At 32.0% G+C, this 21,086-nt stretch overlaps 3 protein-coding genes across 5 annotated transcripts in view; 2 read left to right on the top strand and 1 right to left on the bottom strand.

Annotated features, from left to right (window-relative positions):
• Positions 1-3,327, top strand: part of LOC143226483 (ubiquitin carboxyl-terminal hydrolase 19-like) — a 53,709-nt gene extending 50,382 nt beyond the window's left edge. Inside the window, exon 27 of the mRNA XM_076457504.1 lies at positions 1,488-3,327. Within this exon, the coding sequence (XP_076313619.1) occupies positions 1,488-1,783 (296 nt within the window). The 3' untranslated portion in view covers positions 1,784-3,327. The remainder of the gene's footprint in view (positions 1-1,487) is intronic.
• Positions 3,328-4,826: 1,499 nt separating this feature from the next.
• Positions 4,827-15,580, bottom strand: LSm3 (U6 snRNA-associated Sm-like protein LSm3). Of its 3 annotated transcripts, XM_076457507.1 has the most exons (5): positions 15,443-15,580; positions 13,099-13,238; positions 6,853-6,960; positions 5,977-6,072; positions 4,827-5,086 (listed from the first exon to the last, which is right to left on the bottom strand). In XM_076457507.1, the coding sequence occupies exons 2-5, from the start codon at positions 13,156-13,158 to the stop codon at positions 5,003-5,005; spliced, it is 348 nt and encodes a 115-aa protein (XP_076313622.1). In that variant the 5' UTR covers positions 13,159-13,238; positions 15,443-15,580; the 3' UTR covers positions 4,827-5,002. The 3 variants fall into 3 exon arrangements, with proteins under 3 accessions (XP_076313622.1, XP_076313623.1, XP_076313624.1); XM_076457508.1 differs by lacking the exon at positions 13,099-13,238 and having other exon boundaries at positions 15,443-15,499; XM_076457509.1 differs by lacking the exons at positions 13,099-13,238; positions 15,443-15,580 and adding an exon at positions 11,028-11,157.
• sha (shavenoid) overlaps positions 15,504-21,086 on the top strand; it is a 66,578-nt gene continuing 60,995 nt past the window's right edge. The window contains exon 1 of the mRNA XM_076457503.1: positions 15,504-15,882. The gene's annotated coding sequence lies outside the window, so the exon portion shown is untranslated. The remainder of the gene's footprint in view (positions 15,883-21,086) is intronic.

Here is a 21,086-nt window from a genome sequence, read left to right on the forward strand (position 1 = left end):
AATGTTTAGAAACAAAATAAGAAGGATCCAGGTCTGTATTGATGCCAACGGGGCCACTTTCAACATTGTATTCAATGTATTCTACATTGAAACATGTCTGTTAATAAATATACAAGTGCACAGTGACTTTCCGAACACCCTGTATGATGTATAATAATTGAAATGTGACTATATTACAAAACACTAGTCCACTAAAACAGGGAAAACTAAAGGTCAGTTTTATATTGTTGGATACGTAATATGAATGCATATTATGTGATATTAGCTAGGCATGACTGGGAAGGTCAATAAAATAATAAGTAAATATACATGTTCGTATGTGGCTTATGAGACTTAAGCTACTTAGACTGAACATTTTTTTTTCATGTTATAATATGTAGTCATTCTTGTGTGAAGAAAGCCTAGTTTATATTTATTTCCTTTTGTTTATGAATGTTATGAGGTTGGTTAAGTGACAGACCCCACACAGTTAGTGTATAAAAAATAAAATATATAGTCTTACTGGAAACAAATGTTTGAAATGTATTTAGGAGTTTTTTAATCATAACATGAAATCATTTTGCACTCAGACTAGTAATTTAGTAAAATTATTTCATTTAAAATTACTGATTATTTGTAAACAAAAAAGTTGTACACATGCTGTATCAAAAGCTACAGTACAAATATTTAGTGTGTGCAAATGTATTTATGGGCTCATATATATTATTCTGAGCCCATAATGAAAGGGTTAATAGAAAATAGTGCAAAATAATAATAGCAATATTTCAATTATTTGGATAGCAAGGATAGTCAGAAACTAATTTTAATTTTTTTCCTGATATTAATTAAATTAATTGTGCAGCTATGATCCTCAAAAAACATCCCTTTAGTTTAAAAATATTTAGATTAAGATATGGTAACTTTTTGAAAACAATTTTGGTAAAATTGCAAAAACCAATTTATTTAGTCATAAATGAGCAAAGGCAGAAGAAATGATTCTTCATTGTTCATAAAAAAATATTAATAATAATGCATGAGCATAATTTATACATTACTATGCTGGTGTGTTATGACATTTTTATGACTTGTCATTGACTTTTTATCAGCTTGGAAAGATCAAGGGTTCTAACTGGAAATTAAAGACTATATATGATAAAATATGAGAGTTGTTAAATGTATCATTGTTTCCATGGCAATAAAAGATAGTTTTGAAGTAACTTTACATCTGGAAGTGTTCTTCAATCCTGGTCTTTCTTTAACCATTCATGGTTTGGATCATTTTAATGTATATAGACAACCATTCATGATTTGGATCATTTTAATGTATACAGACAAGTGTTATATTTTGTTACTTGACTGATTCTTTAGGTTTCCATTATCAGAAGCATAGACTGCAGTAGAATCTGTTGTTTTCATTATTTTCAAAATTTACTTAGTAAAATTCACTGGAATAAATAAATTGTGAGATATTTTTATCACTTATTGAATGATTTTTTTTATTTTGCCAGAGTGGAGATTGTTTGATGACAGTCGGGTGAGTTTTGTGCCTGAGACTACAGTAGTAACACGATCAGCATACATGCTTTTCTACAGACAGCGAGGTATGCCTTTTAATTTTCAAAGACCAACTGCAACTTGCAGTGTAAAACCAGTAAATAAAGAACAGAAACAACGGGAAAATCTTCTAGATCTGGAAGCTGATTTGGATGCTGATATGGTTCACACTATTTCTGTATCAGACAGTAACATTATTTCCAGCTGTGACGTACTACCTTCATCAACAGATATGGAAACACTGGATTGACTTAAGAGATGCTTATAGTCTACATATAAGTCTCTTACTGTGATAACTTCTTTCGTGAACCACCATATCTTAAATACCTCAGTGCCGCATTAATCAGTAAATCTTGACTATTATCACCAACTTCACAGATCTGTGTAGAGTTGTAACTGTTTTTGACCATCACAGGATAAAATCTTGTATTTTACACAGTGAGAGAATCAAAGTTGCAGTGTGTAGGAATCTGTTTTAACATTTTGCTTGTGTTCTAAACAAATTGCAAGTAACTTTTTTTGTAGTTAATGAATTTATTATGCAAATTACCAATACTTTGTTGTCATAAAAAACAAACAAACTATAAATCTGAAAATTAGTGTACAACTTGGGTAGTAATGTATCACTTTTGCATTTGTTTTGGCTGGTAATGTATTATTCTGGAGTTATACCCTGAAAGTAATATTTGGCTGGTAATCTGGAAGTGACATCATGCTTTCTATCTTGTATTCTTGAGGTGAAATTTGGAATTTTAATCCCAGCTGTTGAATTTATACATCAAAGTGACATGCTGCTGGATAATTTGTACTTTGTAGGTGAAAGAATATCTGTTACCTTGTACTGTATAATTGAAATCTTTCTGTTTATCTTGTACTTTGTAGATGAAAAATATTTTGTGTCAGTGAATGCTGGTGACACATAGCTAGTAATTTATACCATGAAAAAGACATCTTGCACACTGGAAGTGATTACATTGAGGTTTCTACTACAAAATAACATCAGCAGTTGTATACTATAGAGGCAATATTTGTTTGTTAATCTTCTGTTTGGTTGTATTATTATCCAAAACTTTTAGATCTTATTTAATTTCCAAGAAGTATTATTTAAATTGTGTTTTTACCACTATGTTACTTCTGTGCTACATGTTAAGTTTCTATGTGCATTGCCTTTCATAACATGAATATAATTTACCATTCCTAGAAGAATTAAGCTAAAAAATAAACTTCAATGTTATTATTCTAAGAAAATACAGTTTAAGGAAATTGTTGCAGTTAATTCACTTTCCTAATAAAGGTTGTATCTACTATTTTTGAGTCAGGTCAGTAAACACAGGGAACTGTTATGAAATTGAATCACTTACTTAGAATGTATAATGTTACATGTGTGTGTGTGTTCAGGACTGTTTGTGTTGTAGTTTGTTTTCATTGGCTTCTCTTTTGAGTAACTCAAATTTCTGGCATGATATAGACAACCTTAATTTATAATGAAGATCAATCTGTTTGGGTAAAAAATTAGAATACAACATCTGAAGTAGTATGAATTTTATGTAAATTTAGAGGGAACTATAATCTTGATTCTTCATTGAGAATATTATTTCAGTGTTAAACACAAGCAAACACTTTTGAACAGCAGATGTTTTCTATTCTCTGTAGATGTAACAATTGAAAGTGATCTATTGTTGTGTTTTAGTGGTTTGTTGAATAACTGTCATAGCTGGCATGTTTAAAATGATTGTAGAAAGTAGTTTTAAAGTCTCGTACTATATAAATAAAAATGTTGACTTCTATTACAAAGTGTCAGTGTAGCTTATGTAAAGAAAGAGCATTTTAATTGTATATTGTAAGCAAGAAATTTAAACATGTTCTATAAAGATTGGTAAAATTAGAACTTTCTTACAATAGTATAAATACATTAAGTTGTGATACAGTTTTAAAGTGATGCCCATATTAATTTCCAAACATAAAATTCATAAACTCAAAAGCTTTGATTCTACCATTAATTAAAATTCTCAGATTGAGTAAAAGAATAAAGCTAATGCAGACACACATACACTATTTTATTTCTCTTAAGTGTTATTCATTATTTGAAAAATTCAAACAGACTAAACTTATTTTAATGGAATAGTTGAAGACATTAAGTTTAAAGTGGTTTAGTTTGAGGAAGGCAACTAGACACTAACAACTCTTACCTAACTCAACAGGATTTAAGAGTTGCTCTTATGGTGCACCCAAAATATCGATTGTTTATATGACATTCAAGTTAAGTATACATACATTATCCAGAAATCATATTAGATTACCAAGTACAAGAAAACACATGGATTTATCCAAATTTAATCAATTTTGGTTAGTTAGTAGATTAGCTTTCCAAGTTTAATGCATGCCTTCCATGATAAATCTTCAAGTAACATGATGATTCTTCACACTTGTTGAATATTATCATCATTAAGGCAACCTTAAAGAGCTGATTAACATTATTTAATTAGGTTTTGTTGCTCACACAAACAGGAATTCCAAAATGTGACATCTGGTTATCCATATACTAACCAGAAGGAAAAAAACATCCACTGTGAAACTCCCATTGTCTAAAATGTGATGACCAAATAGAAAGAAAACGTTCATGTGAATTCAGTCTTTATTGAACAAAAAAAAAAGCTTTTTCTAAGATTTATTATTATGCTAGCAGACTCACAAAATGTTTGGAGTCGTGTTATTATCTTTATTGTAAAAATATTTCTTTAAATATTAAATTTCTAGAATAATACAAAAGATTTCTTATTGCAAATTCTAAAATGTACAAGTCTGTTCACCTGAAGTCCTTGTTATGTGCAGCCTTTATTCAAGAGATAAATTAATGTAATTCATACATGTTTTTGCTTTAGTTTAATCAAACTAAATTTTACCATACATAATACTCTCAATAAATAAAATTATAACATTATACTATGACCTGACGCTTTGATAAGCTTTTAATATACTGTTGTACAACATGTCCAGTAAAGTATGTTTACATCCCTTGAAATGAAGTGCACTTGCTTGTGCTTTTACATAATAAGACAAACAAGCATTTTCAGGAGAGACAATACTGAGTAATGTTAAAGTTGTTGTGACATTATATTGTGTATGTGAAGCCTTGAAAATCAAGACTTAAATATTTTCTTGATGCTTATGTAACTATATACGTGTTTAGATACCTCAATCTGTGATACCAAAAGCCCAAAAAATGTTAACACGATTTTGGAAAGAGTATATATAATTTTAAAAGACTTAAGTTAGAAGTGCAAAAACAGATATTATGATTGATATAGTTGTGAAGAGTTTATTCACACATTTCTACAATGTAAAGATTATTAGCTTACAAAAAATTGGATTTTTATTTATGAACTGTATGCATTCAAATAATTCCATTAATTCAAAATAAAGTTAACAGGTTGGCCATAATGAATTTCTCAGAAATAGTACAATGATGTTAAATTCCTCCTCTCACAGGTGGCGATACCAGAATCACGCCATCTCCTCGTACAAATAACATTGGAATATTTCTCTTTGTTGTCTTGAATAGAGAGAGACAATGATAAATAAAAAATGGAAAATTGATTTAGAATAAAGTTGGTAATACATTACACACTTTTCAAAAAATATGACAATTAATTCTAAATCCCCCAAATATTAGTTCTTAGAGTGATGTTCAGAAGAAGCAAGCACTTTTTGTTCCAGGCAATTGCAACAATCCTCTCTTTTTTTTTTTTTTTAATATTAGCTAAAACTTAGTGTATTTACTACTTAGTTTAAACACCAAATGTCACACAGTATACATAAAATTTGCTTAAAAGTATTTCCCGATATTCATATAACAACGTAACCTTTTCAATTATATCTGTAAAGTTGTTGTGTACACATCTAGTGTTGTTACTGATACATGAACTATAAGAAAACATATTTGTTACAAATCGTATTTCAAATCCAACTTAATCAGTAAAGTTCTGTATTTATTCATGTTTAAAATATATATTAATATTTACATAATTGTTTATGTCTTTCAGAGGGTAACCTTATCAACAAAAATACATAAAACAAGCAAATAACAATGAGCTGGATAGATGTAATGGTTTGAATGGATAGTGAAACCTTGTTAAAAATGTACATTAGTAACAGTTTCTTTCACTACCCATTCAAGTCATCTCCAAATTATTTGCTTAAAAGTGGATTCCTTGTTATCAAATTTGGATGGATAGAAAGATGCATTTTCCAAAAACTAATTTACAGAAAAAAATTAACCAAAGATTCCTGCATGTTTATTACAATTGAAAATAAAATAATCTTGACACATTATCTGTAAAGCTTCAATCTTTTGGAAGGCTTGCTATTGCAGAAAGACATTTTCAATATTATTCAGTTAGCTAATCAAAGTTTGAATTATACATAAAAACACTCAATTCCTACTTTGTAAACTTCTTCATAGGTTTCATCATCAATCTCAACTGTTGTCACTGTTTCTTCAACATCACCAAGAATAATATTCAGATGTTGATCATAAGCCTGAAAGTGAAATAAATTGAGTAAAAAAATTAACAATAGAAACTGTCTTTCAGCTGCCAAAATTATGATGAATGAGCAAACTTAACATACATCATAGATTGACTCAAAAGAAACTTGACAATGTTAAAAACATATATAAAAACAGTTGGTTTGGGTTGAGAAAATTATGTAGAGGAGCAAACAACATTTAAACCTTCTTCAGTCATTGTCAGGTTCACAAAGAAAGAAAGGATTACTGACTGGTAGCTGACCACATTTGAAGGTGGTTGTGTAACTGAATGTAGGAATGTAGAGGGCATGCTTAGATGTTGGATATATTTATAAATGTAGGTAAAAAGGTGTTCCTTTGTACTGGTTTATTTTGGGCTTGAGTTGTTGTATAAGTAAGGCTTCTTTAATTTTACATTTGTTTCTTTATTTAGTATTTGGGTGTTTTCTATAGTTATGTTGTGTTTATTTGATGTGCAGTGTTTGAAAAGGTGTGAAGGTTTCTCAACCAAAATCAACCATTTTTACACATTTTTCGATAAAAGTGGGTTTTCTCATCATCACTGATTAATGTTAAAATTAGTTCTGACTTGCAAGGGAGCTTTCAGTACATACAAATAATTTTAAAAGTTTGAATACAATTTACTATCTGTGCACAGTTTGTAAAATAAAACATTTCTTTGACCAACATATCTTATGAACCTTATTTCATAAAAAATAATGTGTATATGTATCACCTTCATACAAATTGAGTTAAGAAGAAAAGTTACTTGTTTATGTGACATTACATACATGAAGTCTTCCTCGTAGCTCTCTGTCATTCCTCATTTTGACGTAGATTCTTTCATCAAGACTAAGACGTACAAGATCGAGGGGCTCTTCAACTGCATTACCTGCTGTCTGTAAACACAGGTATTACACTTTCATAGGAGTTTATTACAATTTATAGTAAAGATATTAACCCCTTTTCAACAACCAAAATAAGATGGCATGACTGAAGAGGAAGAACATTTGAACTTTAAGCTCTTACAGATTTCTGAGTTATTTAATATTATAATTTATAGTAATTTGGGTTAAATAACTAGATATAGTAAGATTAGTAAATAAAAGTAAGATGGTCAAGTTTTAACATGGCATAAATTTTACTACAATGTTAAAATAGGCTCAGTTCATGCAACAGTGCTTTAGGCTTACATATATTTCAACTTACTACCAGAAAGCCTTTCAAAATTAATAACATTATCGTGCCAAAAATAAATTGTGTTAACAATGGCATCAAGTTTTTATAACTATTATTAACTGGTAGTAATTAAAACCAAATTATAATTCTAGTGTAAATTCATTATCCACCGGAGTTAGCTTTCTTACAGAAATTTGTTGCTCTTTAAAAAAAACTTAAGTACAAGGTGAAAAAAGAATTACCAGCCAAGAAATAAATAAACAATAAATATTACAGCCAGGGGAGCTCATTGTATTTAGAACCTTGGCATAAACACAACCTTCCTATGTCTACTGAAATACTGCATCAAAAAAAAAAAAAAAGTGAATCTGAGAATAGCTTATATCAGTTTTGAAAAACACTACAAACAAGATAATAGGGACATCATTTGCATCATCCATACATAACAGCACAGAATTAACACGTAGCAATGTATAGTGTGTGTGTGTATATTCAATCACAATTGAGTTTAATTTATCCTATTTTTGTCTGCTAAAATTCTACCTCACTATGCATCTGTGCATTCATGCAGAGATGATGCAAACACCATCCTTACAACCTTGTTTACTTTCAAAGGCAAAAAAAAAAGTTTAGGTTGCAGTCTTAAAATAAATGGATGTAATTAAACCTTTGCACAGGGGCTCTGTGTGTGTGTATAGTTATTTACACATTAGGCTTAGCTAACAGAAGTTCAATATACACAAAAGTATATTGTACTTAGAATGTTAACAGCAACATAAGATATTCAAAATGTGTGTATCCATTTATCTTAAACAATGCATATAAAGGTCCAAATTTAAAACTTTATTTTATTACTATAGAGCATAATATATTATTACTTTAGATTCTTTTATAATTAAAATTACATCGCTTCCAAACAGATAGCAGCCCACAAACTTGTTGGAAAAAAATTACTAAAGATACACACATACAATTACACTTTTACGTCTTACATTTTTAAGTGTAAGCATCTTGACATTTAATTATAGGAAGAACTTGTAATAAGAAAATTAGAGTTGTTTTTTAATACATAAAATAACTTATTTTTAAAAAATACCATGTTTCACTAAGTTTACCTACTACCATCAGGTGGGTACATGTAAATAAAAAATTTTTTACAATGTTATGTCTCTAACAAGCTATTTAAAATTACATAGTGAAAGTAAATCAACATTCTGTCTACACAAGAACAAAAATTTTATTCTTCCTTTAATATTTCTACAAGCCAGAACACTTGCACTCCGTTATAACTTATTGAAGGCCCACTTTACAAATGGCATTCAAACATCTGTAACACTTCTAGGATTACCATAAGATCAACTACATGTACAAAACAGCCCAATAAATGTGATATTAAACACACAGCTAAATACTTCATAACAACATACTAATTTCACTCTCTACCTTGAAATAACTATCATTCCACAAATACATCATATTTACAATCTAGTTTCAAATGTCCAAGAAAAACTTGATGTCAATATATTATTTTCTAAGCTTATTCAGCATGATCATTAAGAAACACAGATCCTTCTACCAAATAAACAAATTACGACATTAAAAATAATGCTATTCCCTTGATGGTTCTCAGTAGCCCTAGCAAGTATAGTATTTTTAAAAATAAAATAAATGTATGTTTTAAATAATTACTTGTTCTGTCCTTAAATAAAAGTTTGACATACTGCTCTGTAAAATATGGTTGTATCTTCAGAAGATATAAAGATTTGCTTCATAGAAACAATTAAAAAATCATCCAACAAAGAAACAATTATGTATGTACAAAAGGGTATAAAAATAGTTTTGCACTACTTCAAATTTTATATAATAAAATATGCATAGCACATATAATAATTTCACAAGTTTGTATCATAAATCTATAAAGGAAAATAACAGTAAAGATGGTAATAAATGTACAAGCAACACAACTGTCTGCAGCAAATAAAAAATTGCTCTTAAATATATGTATTATAAATCTCATCTTTACCAATGCATTATTTAAATTTAAGTTACTTTTTATTTAATCTTACAACCCTATTTAGCCTCTATATTGTGACAGAAACAGCTGACCTATGGTTAAAATGTTGCACATGACTTAATGCCATAAGAACTTATCTGCAGCAAAACTTACCAGGTTTTGTTTTTCAAAACTCCTTCTACACAAAATTTTTTAAGGAACTTCTTATTCAAATAAAACATGAACTTGTTTGTTTTTTAATTTTGTACAATGCTACATGAGGGCTGTCTGCACTAGCTGTCCTTAATTTACTAGTTTAAGACTACAGGGAAGGCATTTAATCACCACCACCCACTGCCAACTCTTGGGATACTTACTCTTTTACAAATGAATAGTGCAATTGATTGACACATTATAATGCACCCATGGCTCAAAGGGCGAGCATATTTGGCATTATGGGAATTCAAATTCACAACCTTCAGATTATGAGTCAAACTCCCTAACTACCTGGCCATGCTGGGCCATAAAGTGAACTTATTGGAAGGTGTACATTAATCAGCCAGCTTCCAGCTGATATTTCTATTCAGAAAACTATATACTTCAGCATTAATATTTCTAGTAATCTATTTGTCACTTGTTATTTTGTTAAATTTATTTTTCTAATACTACAGTTCATCATCTCATCTACACATATATACTATTGTAAATTATGACATTTTTCACTAATCTTGTTATTTCTAGAAAATTGTACTGTTGTTTGGCCAGAAAAAATTTAACAAAGTACGATTGGTTTGGTCTTAATATCAGAGGTGAGTGATTTGAGGTATTTGATAATCATTTACATTCATCTAATTGATTAGTCTCACAAGGTCTTGATATTTGGAAAAACAAAAAACAGTGAAATGCTATTTTCATGAGTTCTGATACTAATAAATTAATTTTCATTACCATAAATTAATTAATAAGAATAAAAAAAAACACATTGGAAATATTTCAGTTATTTGGATAGTTGATATAATCAGACACAATAAATTAAACTAGTTATTTTTAGAACATTAATTAATGCAATTATTATTTTAATAAATTATTTTTACACAACACTAATTGATGCTCATAGGTATATAAACTGTCAAGCTCTACTTAATATATGAAATGTTTATAAAGTTTATAAAAAAACTGATTGAACTTTCTATTATTCTAAAACAATCTGCCCAACAACAGAAATTATGGAAGCAATATGTATTCATTCACAGCTGTTTCTTTAAACTTATAGAAGCTATACTCATCAGCTTACTTCTAATGCGATTTCATTTAAATTATTCCTTTTTGTCATTTTTGATTGCTATAAATAATATTACTATCAAGTAGTAAAACAAGTTTTTATATGCGATATAAAACACGTAAGTTATATCAACAGTACAAAGTCATTTAAAATTCTACATTTTACTTTCTTTGGTTCTGATCGTAACATGTCAAAATTACGTAACCAACGGTTTCTGTTGCTAATTTATTCAAACTTATGTCTACAAGCTGTCAATAAAATTTACTAACAGTAGAAAAACTAAAATTAATATTAATATTACTGTTAGTTACGGACTACTATTAGTACTATTTCTAATGGTGTGGTAACGCCGATACCACTGCTAATAATAACGATGCAGTAATGAAACTAAAAACAATTTTCAAATAATTATAAAGAAATATATTAACGCAGGTATACATTTGTAAGTACACATTGTACATAAAAATTTACAGAAGTAACAACAAAGACTGTAAAGATTACATAACACTTACCACTTCAGGATCATCCGCCATTTTTACAATATTAATACACTGCACTCATACGGTACCTAGACGAACTAAATTAGATTATTTATTTATAATTGTATATATGTGATAAAGAGTTATTTTCGTTTTCAACCCCATAGATATTTATTTATAAGTTCTAAATCTGAAAACGTCTCAAATAATTTCATTAACTTTCATAAGCGAATTTTAGGTGTAAATAGAGTGAAAGTTTTTAAAACCAATTTTAAACTGTATAAACAAAAATTTTTTTCAAGATATACTCAAGCGTTAGCAAACTTATGACAAGTCTCCAACTATTCTTCCATTTTTTGTAGAATAGAATTCAGTTTTTATTCTCTAACTTCTGTTATTTTTTTATTAAGATTTTTTTCTGATACAAGCTATTTTTGAATAAGATTTATGATTTCTTTGCACTATATTTTCTCCCTTTTCGGGGCCCGACATAGCCAAGTGTATTAAGGCGTTCGACTCGTAATCCGAGTGTCGCGGGTTCGAATCCCGGTCGCATCAAACATGCTCGCCTTTTCAGCCGTGAGGGCGTTATAATGTGACGGTCAATCCCATTATTCGTTGGTAAAATAGTAGCTACATATTTTCAATGGGGTTCAATTCGGGCAAACACGCTGGATGGTCCAAAAGAATCACGTTATTCGCCATGAAAAAGTTCTTTGTCCTGTGGGCATTGTAGGTTGCAGCGTTGTCCTGCTGAAAGATCTAGTCATTTCCACACAAGCGAGGGCCTTCAGTCAATAAAGATGCTCTCTCCAACATGCCAATGTAGCCAGTTGCTGTTTAACGCCCCTGTATAACCTGAAGCTCCATTGTTCCATGGAAGGAGAAAGCACCCCAGATCATAATGGAACCCCTCCACTGTGTCGTGTATAAAATGTCTCCGGTGAGATTTCCTTATCGTGCCAGTAATGTTCGAAGCCATCTGGACCATCCACGTTAAATCTTTTCTCATCAGAGAACAAAACCTTCGTCCACTTTTCTACGTCCCATGATTGGTGCTTCTCAGCAAAGTTTAACCGAGCTGTTTCGTGGTGTGGAGGGAAGAGTGGCCTTTGAAGACGTTTACGGTTTTTAAAGCCTTTCTCTCGTAGATGTCGTCTTATTGTTCTTGAGCTGCATTGTGCGTCTATAAGGGCCTTAATCTGATTCAACGATCGGCTGGTGTCTTGCCGGACAACCCGTCGAATCCTCCTGCTCAACGCCGGCGAAATTTTCTTGGGGCGACCACTTGAAATTTTCGTTCCGTATCCCTCAGGGTCTTTTAAGAAATTTGCAACAGCAGTTTTACTATGCCCAATCTCACCAGCGATGGCACGTTGAGATAGATCTTGCTTTTGCAGCTCCACAATTCTGCCACGTTCAAACTCTGTCAACTTTTTAGCCTTTGCCATGTTTTTACCCAATGTAACACAAGAAATCTCAGTGGGAGATGTTGACATCGCTAATGCTTGAAACAAAATTAATAAATTTCGTTACGTGTTTACCGATTAACGCTTCATTTCAGTATGTCTTAAACGTTTGACCAGCTAGTATTTAGGTTAGTTTCATAGTGTTTACATTTTACCTATTATATGCTAAAAAAGTTTGTTATTTTTATTTTCCCTTTTCTTATTTTCATCTTTCGAAGCTCAATTCAAATAAGTAGTTGAATCTAACAACGCAAAATGCATATTTTTTCTTTATGTTCATTGGCCTTAAAATTTTGGCCAGCAGTGTATACGAACATGATGATTCTTTGGATAGTCCCGTCTCAGACGATCAGTGCTAGTAGTCTCTAATTTAGAAATGATAGACAAAAGTGTACGTAGTTAGTCAACACGAACCAACGTCAACTTTTGTCAGACCAACTAGTGAGATTTGACTGTCACTTTCATATTATATCGCTACTCCAAAGTCTTATACCTGTGCGTTTCTATGTTGTTGTAACGAAATGAGATTCACATCACTTCAGATTTGCAGTCTGACATGTAACTGTACTTGGCTGAAAACAAGATTAAACGGGTATATATTTTAAGCAGAATAATGTTTAACGATAACCACTAACAATGTTATTGTTTGTTGTAAAACCCACAGCCACGTAAGGTGCTATCTGTGCTTTGCCCATCGAATTCGAATTTTTTGCTTTGTAAGCTCAGGGTCTTTACGTTGTGAATCCGTGAGTTTCTCGGCGATTCACTGGGAAACCTAAAAATAAATAAAAAGCCGATTTTATTAGTTAGTTCATTACTTATATTCTATGATTAGTTAAATCAATTAAGGGGGGGATTCAATCCCTCATCAGTAGCCCTATACAAGAGCAAGTCGAAAGAACAAGACAGATGACATAATTGGTTTCACATTTATTTTTAGTATTTTAAAGAGCTTGTTAATTCACAAGAATAAAAAATCACATAAATGATATATATACTTCAAATTCAACATAAATTTTGCTTAGTGAGAGACAACTGAACCATTACACATACAGTGCACACTCACCACTATAACATGTCTAGGCTTGTCCTTGTCCAAATGTTTATGATGATGGGTGGAATAATTCAATAGTAAGTGATGAATTGAATGATATATTGGGATCTTTAATTATTTTTGGTACTTTAAATAGTTCTTTTATCGAACAATTAGTAAGAAAACTAGTAACATCAACGCTATATATAAAAATATGTTTAATGTGCTGATAGTTGTCACAAACTTCAGGTTCCTATAAGAGCTCGTAATCTGAGGGTCGCGGGTTCGAATCTCCGTCACACCAAACATGCTCGCCCTTTAAGCCATGGGGGCGTTATAATGTCACGGTCAATCCCACTATTCGTTGGTGAAAGAGTAGCCCAAGAGTTGACGGTGGGCGGTGATGACTAGCTTCCTTCCCTCTAGTCTTACACTGCTAAATTAGGGACGGCTAGCGCAGATAGCCATCGTGTAGCTTTGCGCGAAATTCAAAAACAAACAAAACAAACAATTCAGTTACAAGTGGCAAGCTGAATAATATAATGGGTTTCAAACTTATTTTTATACTATGAATACAATAGTAATATGTGTGTTTTTACTATAGCAAAGCCACATCAGGTTATCTGCTGAATCCACCGAGTAAAATCGAACCCCCTGACTATAGCGTTGTAAGTTCGTAGACTTACCGCTGTACTAGCGGAGGACAATAGTAATATATTCAACAAATTCTGTTTCAAGAATTCCTGTCCTATCAACTACATAGAATAATTTAGATGAAAACGAACTATTATTTATTAATGATAAAAAAAATCCCGGCATGGCCAGGTGGTTATGGTGCTCGACTCGTAATCCAATGTTCTCGGGTTCGAAATCCAGTCACACTAAACATGCCCGCTCATTTCAGCCGTGGGGACATTATAATTTTACGGTTAATCCCACTATTCGTTGGTAAAAAAGTAGCCCAAGATTTGGCAGTGGGTGGTATGGACTAGCTGCCTTCCCTCTAGTCTTACACTGCTAAATTAGGGACGGCAAGCACAGGTAGTCCTCGTGTGACTTTGCACGAAATTCAAAACAAACAAAAATAATAATTAAATGAAATCTAAAAACATGATAAATCATCAGACTATTAACCTGGAGATGACCTATGAATGTCGAAATGTTGTTCTCTGCTTTATTAGTAAAAGACTTAATACTCATACTAGCTGTCCCGAGATTCATTATTTTTCAAGTGGGTTTTTCGTCAACACGAGTAACACGATGAATTTTGCATTAATTTGAAACAAACAAAAAATGCTTATTAACTTAGACTTAAAGTTATTTCATTTATTACATATAAAATCAGAAAATTTTTATGAGGTCAGATGATGACACTAGAATCTCTGTACTTAGTAATTCGAAATAATCAATAACTTTTATAAAGTATTTATATTTTAAATTACTGAAACACTTGTTTCAGTTGCCATCTGTTGACTGAACAATTCGTATATTATCTGACAATTCATTTTTTATTCTATAAGATTTATAAAACATAAACACTACATCGTGTTATTATTATTGAATAAAACTATAAAATAATTGATGATAAACGTTCGTTTAATTAATTTCATTAACTTCCTTTGTTTAATTAAAATACGGGGCAAATGGTGGCTTCGTTTTACTTCAAACTTTCAAGTAAGATTTTAAATATTTTAGTACTAGATAACTCCAAGGAAAAGTTTATCACTGACAAATTAACATAATGTGAACAAAGTCAAATCAATTTAATACAGTATGCAAGAGATCATAAGAATTACAATAATCGTTTCCTTATAATTACATAATTAAGTAGCTATTTTTCCGAGTGTTCCTCCGAAGTAGAAAATTCTAAATCCGCGTTAAATGGTTTCCCAGCTGACCCTGGTTTTTGAACACATGCCTTACTGACCCGAGGAAATTATACCTACCTCTTTCTTGAATTCTGATTGGTTCGCCTGGTTAGAACACATTCCATCGATGTTCTAGCAACGGCAACAGGTCTACTGTGGCCCGCGGAAAGCCTTACTTGTCTGGTGAAACGAGGAACAAGCGAGTGATCAGCGAGGAACAAGCGACGTTCTCGTAGGGCGTCTCATCATTTCACAAGCTTCTGCGTACGCAGACGCACAAAATCACACGCGGTGTTACAAGGCGAGGTAGTTATATTTTTACCATTAAGCTGTTTCAGATTCTTGAGATGATACCGCTGGAAGTATCAAGTTTCAGTTCATGTTTAACTCTGGATTACTGAAACTTTATCATCTTGGAAGTGGTGAAAGATTAAAAACCAAAAATTCCGTTAAACATCTTCGAAAGTTTTATGTTCTCCACGAATCCTGTTCATCTCTGAAGAATCAGAAGACTGAAGGTAAACATTTTATTCTAGGAAACGGAAGTTAACGTTAAACGGTTTTGTTTCAAAGAATCATATAGATACTAATAATTTATGTATGTATGGTATGGACATGTATATGCGCCTTTATAACTTGCATTTGTAGAATAAAAAGCGAATTTGTCCTTCGAGGTTGTTGAGAAATCAATTTAATTTCATGTAAGAATATAAGATTTTCTCATTTACCATTTCTTAAGACAAGCTTAAGAGAAAACTGAATTTTGATAAAATATATATCTTTTACTAGTTTTATATATATGTAAAATAATTAAACAGATATGAACATTTATATGTGTGGCATTTTGAAATGTCTTTTATTATATTTATAACAGAATTTCAAAAATATGCAGTATTGAATATGTTAATTTTTTCTCATATATTATTCCGCTGGACAAGATGTTTGAGATACTAATATATATTATTATTATTCTATATTAATATATATATATATATTCCAATCTATTATTATATTTTCTACTTGTCAGTGAGTTATACCGGTTTCGTGTAATTCCATCTCTCATCACTAACACATGTCCAGGGTTACTCATCAAGGGAGAAAGAAATTAATTGAAACCATTATAATTCAGTTACAGGTCCGGTATGGCCAGATAGATTAAAGCGTTCGACTCGTAATCCGAGGGTCGCGGGTTCGCATCCGCGTCGCGCCAAACATGCTCGCCCTTTCAGCCGTGGGGGCGTTATAATGTTACGCCAAATCCCACTATTCGTTGGTAAAAGAGTAGCCTAAGAGTTGGCGGTGGGCGGTGATGACTAGCTGCCTTCCCTCTAGTCTTACACTGCTAAATTAGGGACGGCTAGCGCAGATAGCCATCGTGTAGCTTTGCGCGAAATTCAAAAACAAACAAAACAAACAATTCAGTTACAAGTGGCAAGCTGAATAATATAATGGGTTTCAAACTTATTTTTTGACATGAAAAGTTAGTTATCGATATGTTGGTAATTAAAACACATAATTAACCAAAGTTTCAAACTTGACATATTCAGTCAATTCAGTGTGGTAATCAATAAATTGTTTTTAACATAAACGTAGTTTACTTAATATAGATAGGTAACCTTTAAAAATGTTCTTGACCCTGTACCATTTGCTTTGAACTACTATACATTGTGGCGTTCTGGTGCTACAAAGTTACCACGGAAAAATATAAGTTGTGTTACCAAATTCATGGTGGCCAGCTCACACGTGTGATAAGGCAGTAACAATATAAGAAGTCAAGACGACAATCGCCCGAGCGATAAGAATGCCGTACATCTCTGAATAAAATACATCCCTCAAAGCTTAATGTAAAAGCTTCAACTTACAGAAATAGTTATCACTAATTAATAAACTAATAATTATACCTAAGAGAATATGTAGGATGGTTAAATTCTAATTAACAAATGTCAGGATGTGATGGTTTTACCTGCATGATTTAACGAAATAAACACAAAATGGTCGTAACAATCGCTAAATTTGATCTAGCACAACAGTCCATGAACATTTTATCGAATCTGAGATACTACACCATCGTGAAAGCTTGGTTAATGAAGCGATCAACCGTTAGTTGTAAGGTCGGTGCACAACAATATGTAACAAAACCCACAAGAGCATTAGGTACCACCAAAGGTGAAACATACTGAAGTGAACTGTCAGTTAGGATTTCTTTTATTTGTTATTTAATATTTGTAAACATAAAAAATGTTCAAATAACTTTAGAAACAATAAAAAACACTTTTTAACAATGCAATATTAATTCCCAATATTACATGCGCTGTTTAGTGAAAAATAAATAAATTTGTACGTTTTTTTCATGCGAGTGAGTTAGAAGTGATAGAGGTGAGTTTTTGCCAAATCTATAAATTTATCAAACCTTTCATCATCTAATAATTTAGAGGGAAAAATGGTTTTTAATCTGAAATAAAACTTCGATTTTCATTCTGAATCTCAGATATTTCTTTCTAGTCACAGAAAAAATGATTCATTCTCTGACTAGCTTTTTATGGCGCTCGATTCGTAATTTCCGAAATATAATACTAGTCTTAACAATTTTTTAGTTGTGCGAGTGTTATAATGCGATGGTCAATCCATTTATTCGATTATAGCAGCCCAAGAACTGGCGGTAAGTGGTGTTGACCAGATGCCTTCCCTTTTGTCTATTATTTCTAAATCAGGGACGGCTAGCGTTGATAATTTTCGAGTAGTTTTGCATGAAATTCAACAAAGAAGTTTTATTTTTTGTTTTTTGACATGTTTAATTTAAGTAAAAAAAGAGTGAACACTATGCGACGAATAAATTATGTGAAGCAACTATAATATTTTAATCTATAAAATGTTCTTAGAAAAAAAGATAATTTAGTTTGTACAGTCAACTTGAGTTCATTTTTAAGATATCAGGAGGAGAATGACACGGCTGTGATTATAAAATAAAGTTTAACTCGATTTAATATGAAAATATTTTCATTTAAATATATGTCCAACGAACAAATACAGACTACATAGCTCGAGGTATAAAAATAATATATAAACAGATAGACGTTAAATGTTGGATCACAAGTTTTAGATTGACTGTCTCCATACAAACCGAATTGTTGTTGTTGTTTTTGTTTTAATACGTTTGTAAGCCTATCCAGAACCTAACAACACGTGAATTTTCCCAAACTTTTACTGTTAAGAAGTGTAGATCTTAAAGCAAGTCAAGCAGCAATTGTAGCTAGTTTAGGGTAGAGATGATAGTATTTGCTAAAAGTATTTTCTTCTTCTAATGATGCACTAAGTAAAACTATGTTTAAAACAAATATGTAGTTAGATATCACACACAAAAAAACGGGCATGGCATGGCCTAGCGCGTTAAGGCGTGCGCTTCGTAATCTGAGGGTCGCGGGTTGGCGCCCGAGTCGCGCCAAACATACTCGCCCTCCCAGCCGTGGGGGCGTTATAATGTGACGGTCAATCCCACTATTCGTTGGTAAAAGAGTAGCCCCAGAGTTGGCGGTGGGTGGTGATGACTAGCTGCCTACCCTCTAGTCTTACACTGCTAAATTTAGGGACGGCTAGCACAGATAGCCCTAGAGTAGCTTTGTGCGAAATTCCAAAAACAACAACAAAAACAAATCACACAAAATATACCTGACGCAGCAACATCGTATGTATTTTGAGACGTTAATACAATGCATCAAGAGATAATATTGCAACTCGTATAGCGAGGTATAACACAACACACACTGACCTACTATCTGTAATTAATAACAGCTTCTTGTAAACAATAAATGTAGTAATCTAGCTCAGGGATAAAATAATGTAAAACATGACTTATGCACAAGTAAAGAAAATGTGTATAACAAATTGATTAGAAATACTAAAAAAAACGATATTTTAATTACACTTCGCCTCTTAGAGGGGGGGTCTATATTGAACAAGTTAACACACCATAGAAGAGCTATTAATAGATGTTTCATATTTCATATATTTGCCTTTACAAACCCTAACACTAATAACTCTGGCAAAATAGAGTAATAAAACAAATATTTCCCAGGTTTTGAATTTAACTTTTAAAAAGAGGTTCACTTAAGAAAAAACAAAACAAAAACACTGACACATTACTGTAAGATATGTCAAGGTGTGAGAAAAACATATCATATACTTTTAAAGGTAATATTTTTTTAATTAATGAAGATAATCGTTTGCAAATCTTCTAAAAATAATAAAATTTTTAATTCAGCCAACCTGAAATCAGAATTGTTTGTTTTTGAAATTCGCACAAATTTACTCGAGGGCTATCTGTGCCAGCCGTCCCTAATTTAGCAGTGTAAGACTAGAGTGAAGGCAGCTAGTCATCACCACCCACCGCCAACTCTTGGGCTACTCTTTTACCAACGAATAGTGGGATTGATCGTTGCTTTATAACGCCCCCACGACTGAAAGGGCGAACATGTTTGGCGCGACGGGGATGCGAACCCGCGACCCTCACATTACAAGTCGCATGCCTTAACACGCTTGGCCATGCCAGGCCGACTATGATTAGAATATATTGAATCATCAGTCGGTCGTAATCTCTAAAAGTTTAGATGTTCGGCCAACTCTGAAGATTTAGGCTAATCCTAGGCCTACAATAAATAAACCTTGTAAGTGGTATTTTACTTACTCGCCGTAATGAGCAAAAGTTCTCAAAACTAACAATAAATGAAAATAGAGATGATTTAATTACAAAAGACAAAATCGCCAGCTGTTTAATGACTAGCTCTACACAAAAGAGATAGAAGGAAACAAATTCTAAAGAAAATAGCAAAAATTAAATAACGATATGTTGATCTTTTACTGTGCTGTTGTCTATGAAGCGTAAACAGCATGTCGCGATATGTCGAGACATTTATCAAATTTTAACGAAATTCATACGCATTATTATCGGAAGTATTATAAGGAACAACACAAAATGTTTGCTGATGTGTACAGTTATATTAATATTTAAAAATTAGTTTTATTCCTTTATCATTTGCTTAGAACATAAAATGAATGTTTTTTTTTCTTCTCCAGCTTAAAGTTTGTGTCACGTTTTACTGTCAAACATTTGTCGTTAACAACGTAGTTAAAACTTTTTGATGTGGGCAGAAACGTTTAGATCAAGTTACATTCACGAAGTCCAAAATATTTTCAACTACGTATTTTGTAATATATGTAGAAGAACAAATTTCTTTCTAACAAATGTTAAAAATTTCAAAGGTCTATATAAAATCAACATGAGCCTAAGAGCAAAGCCAATAGAAGAATAAGAAATTAAGGGCAGAATTCTGAATTTACCTCCTTAGCCAAGAATATTTTCAGATATAGAGCTATACACAGAATCCATGACCAAGTGATTAAGGCACTCGACTCGTAATCCGAGGGCTGCGGGTTCGAATTCCCGTCACACCAAATATGCTCGCCTTTTCAGCCGTGGGGGCGTTATAATGTGACAGTTACTCCCACTGTTCGTTGGTAAAAGAGTAGCCCAAGATTTGGCGGTGGGTGGTGATGACTAGTTGCCTTCCCTCTAGTCTTACACTGCTAAATTAAGGACGGCTAGTGCAGATAGCCCTTGTGTAGCTTTAGGGGAAATTCAAACCAAACCAAATACACAGAGTCTAAATTACGTTACACAAATAAAACCTGAAATACTCGCTAAAGTTATGACCCTGAAGCCGAATTT

The sequence above is a fragment of the Tachypleus tridentatus genome, chromosome 9 (genome assembly GCF_004210375.1).
Source record: "Tachypleus tridentatus isolate NWPU-2018 chromosome 9, ASM421037v1, whole genome shotgun sequence".
Taxonomy (NCBI): domain Eukaryota; kingdom Metazoa; phylum Arthropoda; class Merostomata; order Xiphosura; family Limulidae; genus Tachypleus; species Tachypleus tridentatus.